The sequence below is a fragment of the Paracoccidioides brasiliensis genome, assembly GCF_000150735.1.
Source record: "Paracoccidioides brasiliensis Pb18 unplaced genomic scaffold supercont2.4, whole genome shotgun sequence".
Classification (NCBI taxonomy): domain Eukaryota; kingdom Fungi; phylum Ascomycota; class Eurotiomycetes; order Onygenales; family Ajellomycetaceae; genus Paracoccidioides; species Paracoccidioides brasiliensis.
The window spans coordinates 1334518-1346894 of NW_011371361.1; the positions used below are offsets into that span (position 1 = coordinate 1334518).

The 12377-nt window shown below is 40.9% G+C and overlaps 4 protein-coding genes across 4 annotated transcripts; all 4 read left to right on the top strand.

Annotated features, from left to right (window-relative positions):
- Window positions 1–6717: 6717 nt before the first annotated feature.
- PADG_03949 (orotate phosphoribosyltransferase) lies at window positions 6718–7577 on the top strand (the record flags this gene model as incomplete). The annotated part of the gene is made up of 3 exons (XM_010761355.1): window positions 6718–6835; window positions 6894–7029; window positions 7097–7577. The coding sequence occupies 3 exons, from the start codon at window positions 6718–6720 to the stop codon at window positions 7575–7577; spliced, it is 735 nt and encodes a 244-aa protein (XP_010759657.1).
- Window positions 7578–7756: 179 nt separating this feature from the next.
- PADG_11687 (uncharacterized protein) lies at window positions 7757–7948 on the top strand (the record flags this gene model as incomplete). Its single annotated transcript, XM_010761615.1, has 1 exon — window positions 7757–7948. One exon carries the CDS (start codon window positions 7757–7759, stop codon window positions 7946–7948), a length of 192 nt encoding a protein of 63 aa, XP_010759917.1.
- Window positions 7949–8226: 278 nt separating this feature from the next.
- PADG_11688 (uncharacterized protein) lies at window positions 8227–9538 on the top strand (the record flags this gene model as incomplete). Its single annotated transcript, XM_010761616.1, has 2 exons — window positions 8227–8504; window positions 9463–9538. The coding sequence occupies 2 exons, from the start codon at window positions 8227–8229 to the stop codon at window positions 9536–9538; spliced, it is 354 nt and encodes a 117-aa protein (XP_010759918.1).
- Window positions 9539–10551: 1013 nt separating this feature from the next.
- PADG_03950 (uncharacterized protein) lies at window positions 10552–12223 on the top strand (the record flags this gene model as incomplete). Its single annotated transcript, XM_010761356.1, has 2 exons — window positions 10552–11138; window positions 11191–12223. The coding sequence occupies 2 exons, from the start codon at window positions 10552–10554 to the stop codon at window positions 12221–12223; spliced, it is 1620 nt and encodes a 539-aa protein (XP_010759658.1).
- Between the last annotated feature and the right edge of the window lie 154 nt (window positions 12224–12377).

Sequence of the window (12377 nt, forward strand, 5' to 3'; positions counted from 1 at the left end):
TGAGATTGAGAAGAGAATGAGACTTGATACCAACCACATTGACAAGAATAAATTTTTAACTATCTATCCTATTCTCTATACAGCAACCTTGAGTGAAAAAAATTTCCAGAGTGGTTTTAAAGCTACTGTACTGGTTTCATACAATCCAGATCAAGTCCTCTCCTGCCTCAACACTCAGATACATACCTTATCACCTCCCGGAACCTCTTATAGTTCTCAAGCCTCCTGGGCCCCTGGCACATCACATTCTGTACGAGAGTTGAAGCAGCAGACTAAGGAAATCAAAAGATATCTCAAGCACTGCACACAGATTTCACTCAGCTCATTTAATCAAGCCCTGAATCAGCTGGTCAAAAGATGCCAGGTGGCCGGGCAAAGTGCTGCCATTCTGATAAGGGAAAACAAGGAACTGAAGACTGCAAATGCAAAATGAAAGCAAAAGCGAAAGAGGTGTGGTACATATATAAGCCAGGGAGAGGGCCTGGCCATTGAAGAAGGGATGAATCATATATGAAGGGGCAAAGGGTTGGAAGGGGAGGTTATTGAATAACCTGAGGAGCAGCCGCGAAAGAGTGCAGCACCTCAGTGTAGTGAATGTGGCACTATAGGACAATACTATTTGTACATGCCCCCAGCATGCTGGGAATAATCCATAATGTATTTAGCTTAATATTCTATATAGTTGTTGTGAAATTCAGCTGTAAATGTGAAGGTGGCAGAAGTGGCCGAATTGATTTGATTTGATTACTTCATACACTGACCCAGCCGCCTCGAAGGCCGCTATGCGGGAATAAGCTAGTCCTAATCTGTCCAACTATCCAAAATATAAGCAAAACAACCAATGCAGTCGCTAATTACAAGATTTCATTTAAATCACATGTGGGCAGTTACAAAAGAATTGAAAATTTGACATAGGAAAATAGTAGAAAGAAAGAAACATGTTGTTAGTTAGATTTTTCCTTGTGACTGTTGTACAATTCTTATCTTGCCCACACACATTGCTATGGTGAGGGCTGTTGAGCATCTGAAACAATTAAGAACTCATTGCTTGACAGTTTAACTCTGTACACTCTCAAATTGCCCAAGGAGCTTAGTTTTAAGCATGAAGTTGGTGGCCTGGGCTGCCATGTCTGGATCTGTAAGTATTCTTTGAAGGTCTGTAGTTCTTTCTCCATTTCAAAGTTCATTGTGAAGGCTAACATGTCTGTTGCAGTTTAGTAAAACATGTGAAATTGTTTGATTTTCTTGTTCACATTCACATCTTCCATCCTCAACTCCTGAAGCTTTTCTCAAGAATAGAAATTGTCATAGTCCAATGTTGGCTGTGTGTAGCTGGGTTAGGACACTTGATAGTGATCAGATCAGTTTTGTATGAAGCTTTGATATTTTCCCACTGAGTTCCTCAGCTATTCTGAAGAGATCACATCTCTGTTTCTCTTGTTTCCAGGTCTCTTTCCATTTTGCTTCCATTTGAATTCTGAGTCTAGTTTTGAGAAGCTTCAGCAGTGTTCAAACATTGAATTGTGATACAGTTTGATCTGTGTCCTTCTGCATCTTGCAATCTCTGATGTTTGTGATCAGTCTTCATTCAGTAGCTTTCTTGGCTGTGATATCCACTTTTTCATTTCCTGGGATGTCTTCATGTGCTGATATCCACCTGATCTCAACCTGGATGTTGTTTTCTTGAAGTTGGTTTCAAATGTCCACTATTCACTTCATTATTTGTTGTCCATTGGTCTGAGGGTCTTGAATTGCTTGAATTGCTGCTTGGCTATCTGAGAAGATGACTGCATCTGTCTGTAGTGTTTCTGCCATGAATAAAGCTGTTTGAATCCCCTTGAGCTCTGTCAGATAAACCATGGCTCTGATTGCACTTCTCAAGTATATCTTTTCTGTGAAGTTAAGATTCTCTAGCACTACTGAGGCATCTATCTTGTTGTTGATTACACTTCCATCTGTGTATATCCTCAGCTTTGTTTCTGTTTTTTGTTGATATCTGTCTTGACTTTTTCTGGCATCTTCTCTGTCCTCAATGTGTATATCTGGTGGTGTTCATCAAGAGGGCACTATAAATGACTTTCTAATTTCCAGATTGTTAATATCTTCTCTTTCAAGTGTTTTTCAGCAGCAGCACTCATGTCTTTCCAGCAGTGTCCACTTTCTTGTTAGACTTTCTCAATCATGTGAGTATTCTCTCCAGGTTTCCTCTTTCTGAATCCTGTTTAGAATTTTTCATTGAGGTGTTGTTTTGAGTCTCAGATAAGTTTCTGCTGTTATTTTCTCCATGTACAGTCAAAGTGATGAAAGGTGTGCCTCTATATTCAGTGCTGATTTTGAGACAGTCTTGAATGAGTCTGTAATAATTTTAGCAGCTTTTCTTTGAACAGTCTCCAGCTTGTTTATTAGCAGTGCTCTATAGTTAGACATGCTCTCAATTGGCGTGAACCATGTCAATGCTGTAAAAGTCATTTGTGGTAGAATTATTGCTCTGTATATGCTTCTCAGCTCTTTATATTCTGTGCCTCAGGTGGATTCTGCTAGACTGATGAGAGCTTCTAATGTCTTGATCATTCTGGCTTCCAACTTTTCCACATGGTCCTTTCACTTGAGCTGATCATCTATTATAAGTTCCAGGATTCAGCAGCATCAGCTCAGAGTTATAGTGTGTTCTCTTATAGTCATGATCTGATGATTATTGAGTTCTTCAGATCTGTAGGAAAGGTGAATCAGACTGTATTTGATTGAGTTGAACCTTGAACCATGAGTTTTTTCCCACTTGTTACACCTCTTGTGTATCTTTTCCAGGGTTCTGCAGTTCACTTCAGCTGATTCACTTGCAGTCACTATATTCATATCATCAATCCAGTCTACAGCTGCTGTGTTGCTCTCTGTATCTTGACATTCTTCCATCAGGTCTGCATTGAAGAACAGATAAAGCATTGATAACATAGAAGATTCTTGTGGTATTTCTGATTCAACATTCCTCTCTTCTGAACTCTCTTCTGGTAGTTTTATTGAGATTCTTTGATTTGTTAGAAAGCTTTCAATTCATTTCACTACAACTATTGATATCTTTCTCTTTCTGAGATTGTGAGTAAGTCTTGGATGCAAGATGTAGTCAAAGATGCTGATTGCATTCAATGATAGTACAGATACTGTCTTAGATGTCATCTGCTCTTTAAGTGCTATCTCTATCTTTTCCAGTAATCAATGCAGTGCATGTTCAGTTGAGATGCCTTTCCTCCCTCCCAGATGTAATTCAGGAAGTAGCTCATACTTTTCCACCCAATATGATAGTCTTTTGATGATGATCTTTTTGAGTAGTTTGCCTGTTGTGTTGAGTAGAGCCACTGGTTGATATGATTTAGTCTGAATGTAGTCTTTCTTTTCTTGCTTTTTGAGTGCTACTGTTATGAATCTTTGAAAGTGATCTGGACAGTATTCTTGTTCCATGCAGGCATTAAACAGGTCTGTAAGAACTGATACTAGTTCTTCTTCTAGTATCTTGAGGACTAGGTTCAGAATTCCATCTGAATCTGATGCTTTCTTTGTGACTACTTTTTGAATAGTTTTCTGCACTTCTCTGACTGTAATTTCTGTCCATGCAATTGATTTCAGGTACTCTGCTCTGATTATATCATCTAGTTCTGCTATATCTGAGGGTGGGAAGAAAGATTTGCTGAGTAGGTCATACTTTTTCTCCAGTTCTGTTTCCAGTGAGTCTTGTTCATATCATAGAAATGATGTGTGTGCTGGCCTATACTCTCTATTTTTTGCCCACTTTGCCAGTTTTCAAAGACCTTGCATAGATTCTGTGACTTTCTGAACTTTTTCTCTGTGATTTTTTCTAAGCAGTTTTTGAATGAGATGTCTCTTGTAGTTTCTTGCTTCTCTATACTCTTCTCAAGTCTTTTGTGTTTGTGATTTCTGATGAATTTTTTGCAGCTGTCTTACTTTCATCTGAGCTTCTTTTATTTCTGAAGTCCAGTTTGGGATTGATTGAGGACTGATGCATGAGCTTGAGCAGTGTGTTTCAATTGCCATAGTGACTGTCTTGATTATGTCTTTTAGATAGTGATTGATTTCTGCTCTGTTCTGTGATTTTGTTGTCATTGACAGATTTCTTTTAACATTCTCTTTGACCTCTTTTTCTTTCATCCTATGCCATATTCTTGTTTTCCTAGGTTTGCTTTTGACTATTGATATGTTCAGAATTGTTGCTACTGGTAGATGGTCTGAGTCATGGTCTAGCTTCATGTCTGCTAGATCACAGCATACCACTCTTTCTTGCATCCAACTTGTTCTCAGAATCAGATCTAGTGTTGATGACTCTTCTCTTTCTTGACATGTTCTGGCTCCCACTGGTAGAAGTAGACTCAGCTGGTGGCTTGTGATCAGCTTGAGCAAGACCTCTGATCTCTCTGATGTTTTCCTTGTTCTGAATCCTCCTCACATCAGATGATGTAGATTGAAGTCTTCTAGAACAATGTGTTCAGCTTCTGATTCACTATTCAGTGCTTTTTACAGGTTCAATAGTGTGTCTTCTGCTTCTAGTGAGTGTGTTATCAGATTGTATATGTTGTGTATGCAAATTTGTTGATTCTGATCAGTTTTCTCTTGAAGTTTCAGAGTTACTAGATCTGGTGTGTGATATATGTATGTCCAGTTCTTAGCTATATTCTTATTTATGAAGAAACATACTCTAGTCTTCTCATTTTTCTGATATATCAGATTGAATCTGTTTTTAATTGAATGATATGTGGTTTTCTGAAATTTGTTTCTTCATGATTTTTGAATTGCTATGATGTCATACTTCAAAGCTGTTTGACTTGCAAGCAGTGATGCCATAACTTAATCTCAAGACTTGTTGACATTGTATTGTAGAATTGATAGAGTTGTACTATTCATCACAGATCATTAGTGTGTCTGTGTTCTGTATGAAGGTAGAGGTCTTTTGATCTTCATAATATTGACATTTGTTGTTGTTAACATTTCTGACTGATAGCACCAGTTGTTGATTGCTATTTAGCTCTTGTAGTATCTGTACAGCTGCATCTGTTTCTTCTTCTTCCTGGGTTTTCACTCTATGACTCTTTCTTGAGAACTGTTCCCTTTTCTGTCCTGAATCTGTTCTTATTCTCAGTTGAAGAATAGATCTGATGAGTGTTGCATTTGTAGTTATGTCTTTTTTTTGAGTCCATGGTCCACTGATGATACTCTGCCTGTGCTGTGCTGCTGCTTTCTGATGAGTAATAGATCTATTTCTTTTTCATTCCTTCAGTCTGGCCAGTTTCATCTTTCTCATCTCACACTGCACACTTCAGATGGGAAGTTTTCCTTCACAGTTCACACATTTCACTTCACTTCCCTTTCTTGATCTCAACTTGCACTTATTGATATTGTGGTTTTTTGCACAATATCTGCATGCTGGTTTTGTCTTGCAATGAGTTCTGATATGTCTGTACTTCTGACACTTGAAGCATTGTCTCAGCTTACAGATTCAGTCATAGTACTCACAGATAAACATTTGTGTTCTCATTGCTATTTCTTTGATGATTGCATTATCTGCATGTTCACTATTGTCAAATTTCATCATCAGAGTGAATGCTCTTTTGTCTCCTAGTTCTCTTTTCAGCCATTCTGTGTATATGATGTTTGTGGTTTCCAGTGTTGAATTGTTCCATCTTATCTTATCTTTGATCTCTTTGATGTTTGTGGCATCTATTGCTGTAGAGACTCCATGTATGAGAATTTCAAAGAATGTTGTTTGTAGCTGTGCTGTTTCTCTCAGTGCTTTCAGTCATTTCTTCTTGTGTATCTGCATCTTTCTTGTTGCATCTTGATCATTTGTGTATAGTGTGATGTCCCCACTAGGGTGTCACTTTACAGCAAGGATTTTCATTCCCTTTAGATTCTGATTCAGGCTTTCCTCCAGTGATTTGTTGACTCTGTCTTTAATGATTCCTTCAGTGGCATTTCATATTTCACTTTCTGGGATGGTGTTGCCTATTTTGATTAGGATTTCCCTCAGTCCACTTGAGGGCCTTGGCTGTAGAGGTGTCTGAAGAAGGTATGACTTTTGAGTGGCTTGAGTGTATGATAGTCCTGGGGTGCTAGTGGCTTTCTCCATTGAGGCTGTTAAGATGTTCTTGATATAGATGATGTTCTTTTTCATCTCCTTCTGAGCTTTTGCTGTGGCTTGGAGGTCTGTGGTCCATTCTGCCTGTGTTGGCTGTTTTTCAGTTTTCTTTATGTAGGCAGTAACACTTTCCATGAATGCTATCAGCATTTGCCATGAGGGGTTTCTTGCTTTTCCTAGCAGGTTGTTATGATATTCCTTAAATGCTTTGATATCTGCTTCAATTTGGATAGCATGGTCGTTAAGCTTATGTGGCTGGAAACCCACCTGCGGGGTGTTTTGGCTACTCACCATACTTCCTTGGTATTGGGCGATACCTAGATAGCTGACGAGTAGATTGAGCCACAGTATGAGTAAAATAGAGCGGTGGTTGTAGAGATATTTCAAAAATTCGGTTCCGACAGTATGAGGTTGTTTTTAGAAGTGGCCGAATAGTTAGGTGGTTGATTACGTGAGTTCTAACCATCCTAACTAAATATTTTCCTCCCGCGCCTCTCAATCTCTCACTAAAACAATTTCTCCAACAACTAGCTATACGTCTCGATCTTGCGAAGGACGCAGCTGCAGTCGTTACAACAATGGCCTCCACACAGCTGGCAAAGACTCCGCTTCCTGTCTACAAAACTGCCTTCCTGGAAACCTGTCTCTCTGCTGATGTCTTGAAATTTGGGGATTTCACATTGAAATCTGGTCGAAGTACTTACATGCCTTTTTCTAACATCCCCTAATCCATGTTATTGACGTATGATTCCAGAATCGCCTTACTTCTTCAATGCCGGTCTATTCCATACATCGTCACTCCTTTCCGCAATCTCTACAGCTTTTGCAAACACCATCATCTCTTTCCTCTCCTCCAACCCTTCGATTCCGAAACCCGATGTAATCTTCGGGTAAGCGCATGATTCCTGCTCGATATCGAATGACATAATAATGTCACTAACCGGAAATATTTCCAAGCCCTGCTTACAAGGGGATCCCCTTTGCATGCTCAACTCTACTTGAACTAAACCGCATTGACCCTGACACTTGGTCGTCCGTCTCCTACAGCTTTAATCGGAAAGAAGTCAAAGACCATGGAGAAGGGGGAAATATCGTGGGTGCTCCGCTAAAGGGGAAAAACGTCCTTGTTATTGATGATGTGATCACGGCCGGCACTGCAATGCGAGAAACGTTAAAGCTGGTAGACATGGAAGGTGGAAAGGTAGTGGGTTTTGTAGTTGCCCTCAACCGGCAGGAGAAAATGCCGGGATCAAAAGATGGGGAAGATGATGGAGAACCCAGGATGAGTGCTATGGGCCAAGTTAAACAAGAATTCGGCGTCCCAACAGCAAGTATCGTCACGCTGCAGGATCTAATTACTTTAATGGAGGCCCAGGGGAAAAGGGAGGACATGGAGAAACTGGAGGATTATAGAAGGAGATATCGAGCTAGTGACTGAGGGCTGTTCCGAACTTTGTCCCAATGGCTCACTGATATTATGGCGCTGATACTGCTGATTTTATATTGTTGGGAGCATTTGCTCCTCTCCAGATAAATTCCCGATAAGAAAACTTCCAGGAAATTAAACATCAAGGGTAGTGCAGCATTTTGGTTTGTATCGATGTAAAGATCGATGCAATGCAGCACATCTCTAGAAATCAACGGAACAACAACCAGAGTCTCGCGATGAGAAACATATTTGGAGAGACAGCCGATGAGCCAGATTTCACTTTACCCACAACAATTACACGAATCTACTACAAGAGGTCAGCAGAATTCTCAGTATTGCCGCTTGTCATTGCACTCTTAGAACTTGAAACAGATGGGTGAACAACAAGGCGCTCTTTGCGGCACTACCGCATCAACCAAGTGCTCTGGCCAGCAGTTAGACATTGCTCCGGCCAACCCCGATTAACTTTTTTTCGAGGCTACCTGGGGCACGGCTGAGGCCATTATTATCGTCACTGAGAAAATTGTGCTACCATTCGCTTCGGGGTCACCAAACTAGTCCGAACTGGACAATGGCATCCAGCCAATTACAACATACCTAGCTATTCGGGAAAGGGTAGGTCCACAAATTAATTAGACGAAGAATCCCAGTGCTTTTCATGGAAGCATTGAGAGAAACCGTCTCCCATTTCCTACAAGAACTTTTCACCAAGAGGGATGCGATGGTAGTGGGTATGGTTTTAAAACTACGAAATCCCGAGTTCGGCCACGCTGGCGCAATAGAAAGGAATATCACTGAATCATTAAGTAGTATGTTCCAATACTATCATCACAAGATCAAGCACATGGGGTATTCAGAAATTGTGCGACCATATCTGCAAGCAAAAATTTTTTGCGGGAAAGGAATGCCATACCCTAAAGACGGTTGTCGTGAAATGTGAGAACCTCTTAAAGTACATCTCATCACTTCAGTAGTCTTACTACACCATATATTTTCTTTTTATCTTGTTGTCTAGAAAGTAGAAGTGATTGAAGTTTTACTGACTCAATCGAGTATTGACTCACTGGATCCTAAAAGATGATATCATTTGCATGTCAGTAGGATTCATGATATATACATATCTATCTATTTAATTATTTCTGAAACCAGAGTTTTTTAATTTCTGATAGCTTGAACATTCTATAAGCATTTTGTAAAGTATTGAAATAATGTTCATAAATGCAGGTTTATGATAAATATAATTTTTATAATCAGTCAAAATGAATCATATTCAAATCTTTCTTGGCTACATTCAAATGTCCTTGACAATAAATATTTTAGTCAGATTGTTATATAACTATAACGTAGGCTTTTCTTATATTATAATATATAATTACTCTGATAAGTGATTGAATCAATGCAAGTCAGCATAGCATCTGCAAAGATATTATACAAGCATGAATATCACCCTCTTTTGCCCATTAAAGATAATAAGTTTATAGTTTATCCTTAAAATAAATTCAATATCAAAAGAAAGGACTAGTAGAACAAAAGAAGGCCCATGTAGCTAGCCTCTTTAATCAAAGCATCATCTGTAGTAGCTTTCTGGCATGTTCTTTGGATGCCGCAAAGCTGAAATAAGCGGATCTCATACAATTTCTGTGCTTTATTTAATTGATCCGGCAAGATATGCAGACACTTTTTCACACTTTTAATGCCTTGACTGACATAGTTTCAAATTTGTATTTAGAATTCACAGTAACAAGGGCCATGGATGATAACAATCTGTTTTCAAATGCGTAACTAACAAGCCACCTTAAATTATTGTTATTATTATTATTATTATTATTATTATTCTAGCTAATTTTAATTTTAATTTAATTTATTTTACTTTTTATATATAAACTCATGTCAGAAAACGATGCCGCAGTAAATCCGCAGCCCTGCCGCATAAAACGCATAAAACGGAAGCGCCTCGCCAAAGTAACTAGTTAACTAGTTATCTCATACGAGGAAATGACATGACAATCATTAAATACATCTTGCAGCGTAGTACCACCGACAACGCTGCGCCTACATGTCGCGTGTGACATTAAAAGGTGGGTTATTCCAATCACCCGACCTTTGACGACGAACCTCCACGTTGTCATGCTTTTGCAAAAACTGGAGGTCTTGATGTAGTTTCTCTCAGGTTAACTAGTTACAGTTGAGAAGACAAAAATCAACAAATTGCTATCAAATTGGCAGCGGGAGTACGTAGGGGTGAATACCTCCCCTGGCCTTTGAAGTGGTTAGGGTTAATAAAAGGGAAAAAAGAAAGAAACCCTTTTTTTAAACAGTTGACGTTGTCTGTCCCCTATTGATGCCGCTGCTAACTGCGGTAACTATCTAAAGAATAAGAACCGACCCGAATGGGAAATCTACCCAGTATCCAGAGGTCATTAGAGTTATTTAAAACACCAGTCAACTCCCAGAAACTCCGGAATGATTCATGGGTGACATCATTTGCCTTCTGGTAACTAACTAACTATGCTTAAAGAATCCACGGACGATGGAGATGGGTTGATCAGCTATGAAGGCCACATGGTTTAGCCCTAATATCCTGTCAAGGCGTAGTTGGCGTTTCCGCACAGATCTATTCGTTGCATCCGAAACGATGCTCGTAGCTCGTATTCCAGCTTTACAAACAGTTCACATTTTGTTCACATTTTGTTTAAAACATTGACGGGCAGCTGGATAGGTCAAACGGGTAAATCACTCAACTTGGTTATAAACCCACGCGGACATCTGTTAAACATCATGTGCTTGAACATACAAAGGATGCATACGCGTATCTGGAACTGAGAAGCTGAAAATATAACAATTGGCATCAGCGAAATATGTTCTTTTCGGCAGTGAAGCTGGCAGGTCATTGAGGTTCATATATAAAGACCTCGGGACAAATGCGTTATTACAAGACCGTCCACTAACTCATATATTAAAATCAATTACCTCTAACACCACCATGCATTTTTCTGTCCTGGCTCTGACTATAGCGTTGTACGCAAGTGGTGCCTGCTCAGTCCCAAGTCAGAAGATAAACGTCCAACCCACGGTGACCATAAGTTCAGGTCTTGTTGCTGGGATTGCCACCTCTCTTCCACCGTCCGAGAGGGTGGTTCATAAATTCCTTGGTATCCCATTCGGCAAGCCTCCTGTCCGTTTCAAGCCGCCCCAGCCAGCTGCACCGTGGCAATCTGTGTATGACGCTTCCACATACAGGCCCGCTTGTCTCCAACAGTTCAATTATCCGGAAGAAAAACGCAACCAGTCAATCAAATGGTTCAACACACCCGGCCCTCCCGCCGGAGAGAGCGAAGACTGTCTAAATCTCAACGTCTTTTCTCCTGCCTCGGCATCTGAAGGCTCCAAGGCGGTGCTTTTTTGGATACACGGAGGCTCTTTTCGCTTCGGGTCCGGGTCCCTGCCTCTCTATGACGGTTCGAGCTTTGCTGCAAACCAAGATGTTGTGGTAGTGACAGTTAACTATCGAACCAACGTGTTTGGCTTTCCCGGATCACCCGAGCTACCAGTGGGAGAGAGGAACTTAGGGTAAGTTTCATATTCGTCTCGAAAGGCAAAGGATTCTAACTGTGACGAACAGATTGCTCGATCAACGCCTCGCCCTCGATTGGGTGCATCGAAATATCGCTCCATTCGGCGGAAATCCAGAGAAAGTAACAATCGTAGGTGAGAGTGCAGGTGGAGGAAGCGTGGACGCCTTAGTTGGTGCTCCGCCAGATCCAATTCCCTTCCGCGCCGCAATCATGCAATCCGGCGAGTCATCAGTACGACTTCTCGTTAGCGACCCCGCTGCTTCGTGGAAAAAGTTAGCGGAAGCAACTGCTTGCCCTTCTGACATTGCCCTTGAATGCCTTCGCTTCTTCCCTGCCTCAAAGATTAAGGATATCAGTGAACGACTTCAGCTCGAATTCGGGCCGGTGCCAGATGGTGGCCTCACGTATGCAGACACACCACGGACAAACCGCCTTAACTCGGCTAAAAATGCATCACTTATTGCACGTGTACCAGTGCTCATAGGAAGCAACGCTGACGAAGGTCGCCCTACCGTATTGGGACAGAACGACACCGAAGCATATCTCCGTGCTTCCCTGCCCGGTCTCCCAGAAGCAGCTATCAAAAAGATCCTAGACGCATACCCTCTTGGTACACCAGGAATAGCCAATGAATTCGAACGCCTTGCTACCATACTCACCGAGCTGGTGATTCTATGTCCAGCATCGTTAATTACACAAGAGAGTGCTGTGGTGGGCATCGATACTTGGCGGTTTTATTTCAACGCGAGTTTTCCGAATACAGAACTGTTTGAAGGAAGCGGGGCATACCATACAGCAGAGATCAACCTTGTTTTTGGCACGTATCCACAGACAGGGAAGACGAAGTTCCAAGTAGATGTCAGTAATGGGATGCAGGAAGCGTGGGCAAGATTTGTGAAGGACCCGAACAATGGACTGCCGTGGCAAAAAGTGCCACAACTAGGGGTGTTCGGCGGTGGTGCCAGAGCTAGCATGGATGAGAAAGGAAAAAAAGTTTTGAGTGCTATAGATTCCCAGTTAGTGGATAGGAGATGTGCTCTGTATCAAGAGCTGTATAGGTTAAAAAGTGGCGGCGTGTAAATAGTAGCAGGATATATGTATGTACATACATGCTGGTAAGGGCTGGCTTTTGGCGTCGTGGTTTGGTTAATTTCACGATGGTTATAATTTTTCCTTGTCTTTCTTATGAAGCTAATTGATGTAATTACTTCCACGTTGACCACAGCTATTAATA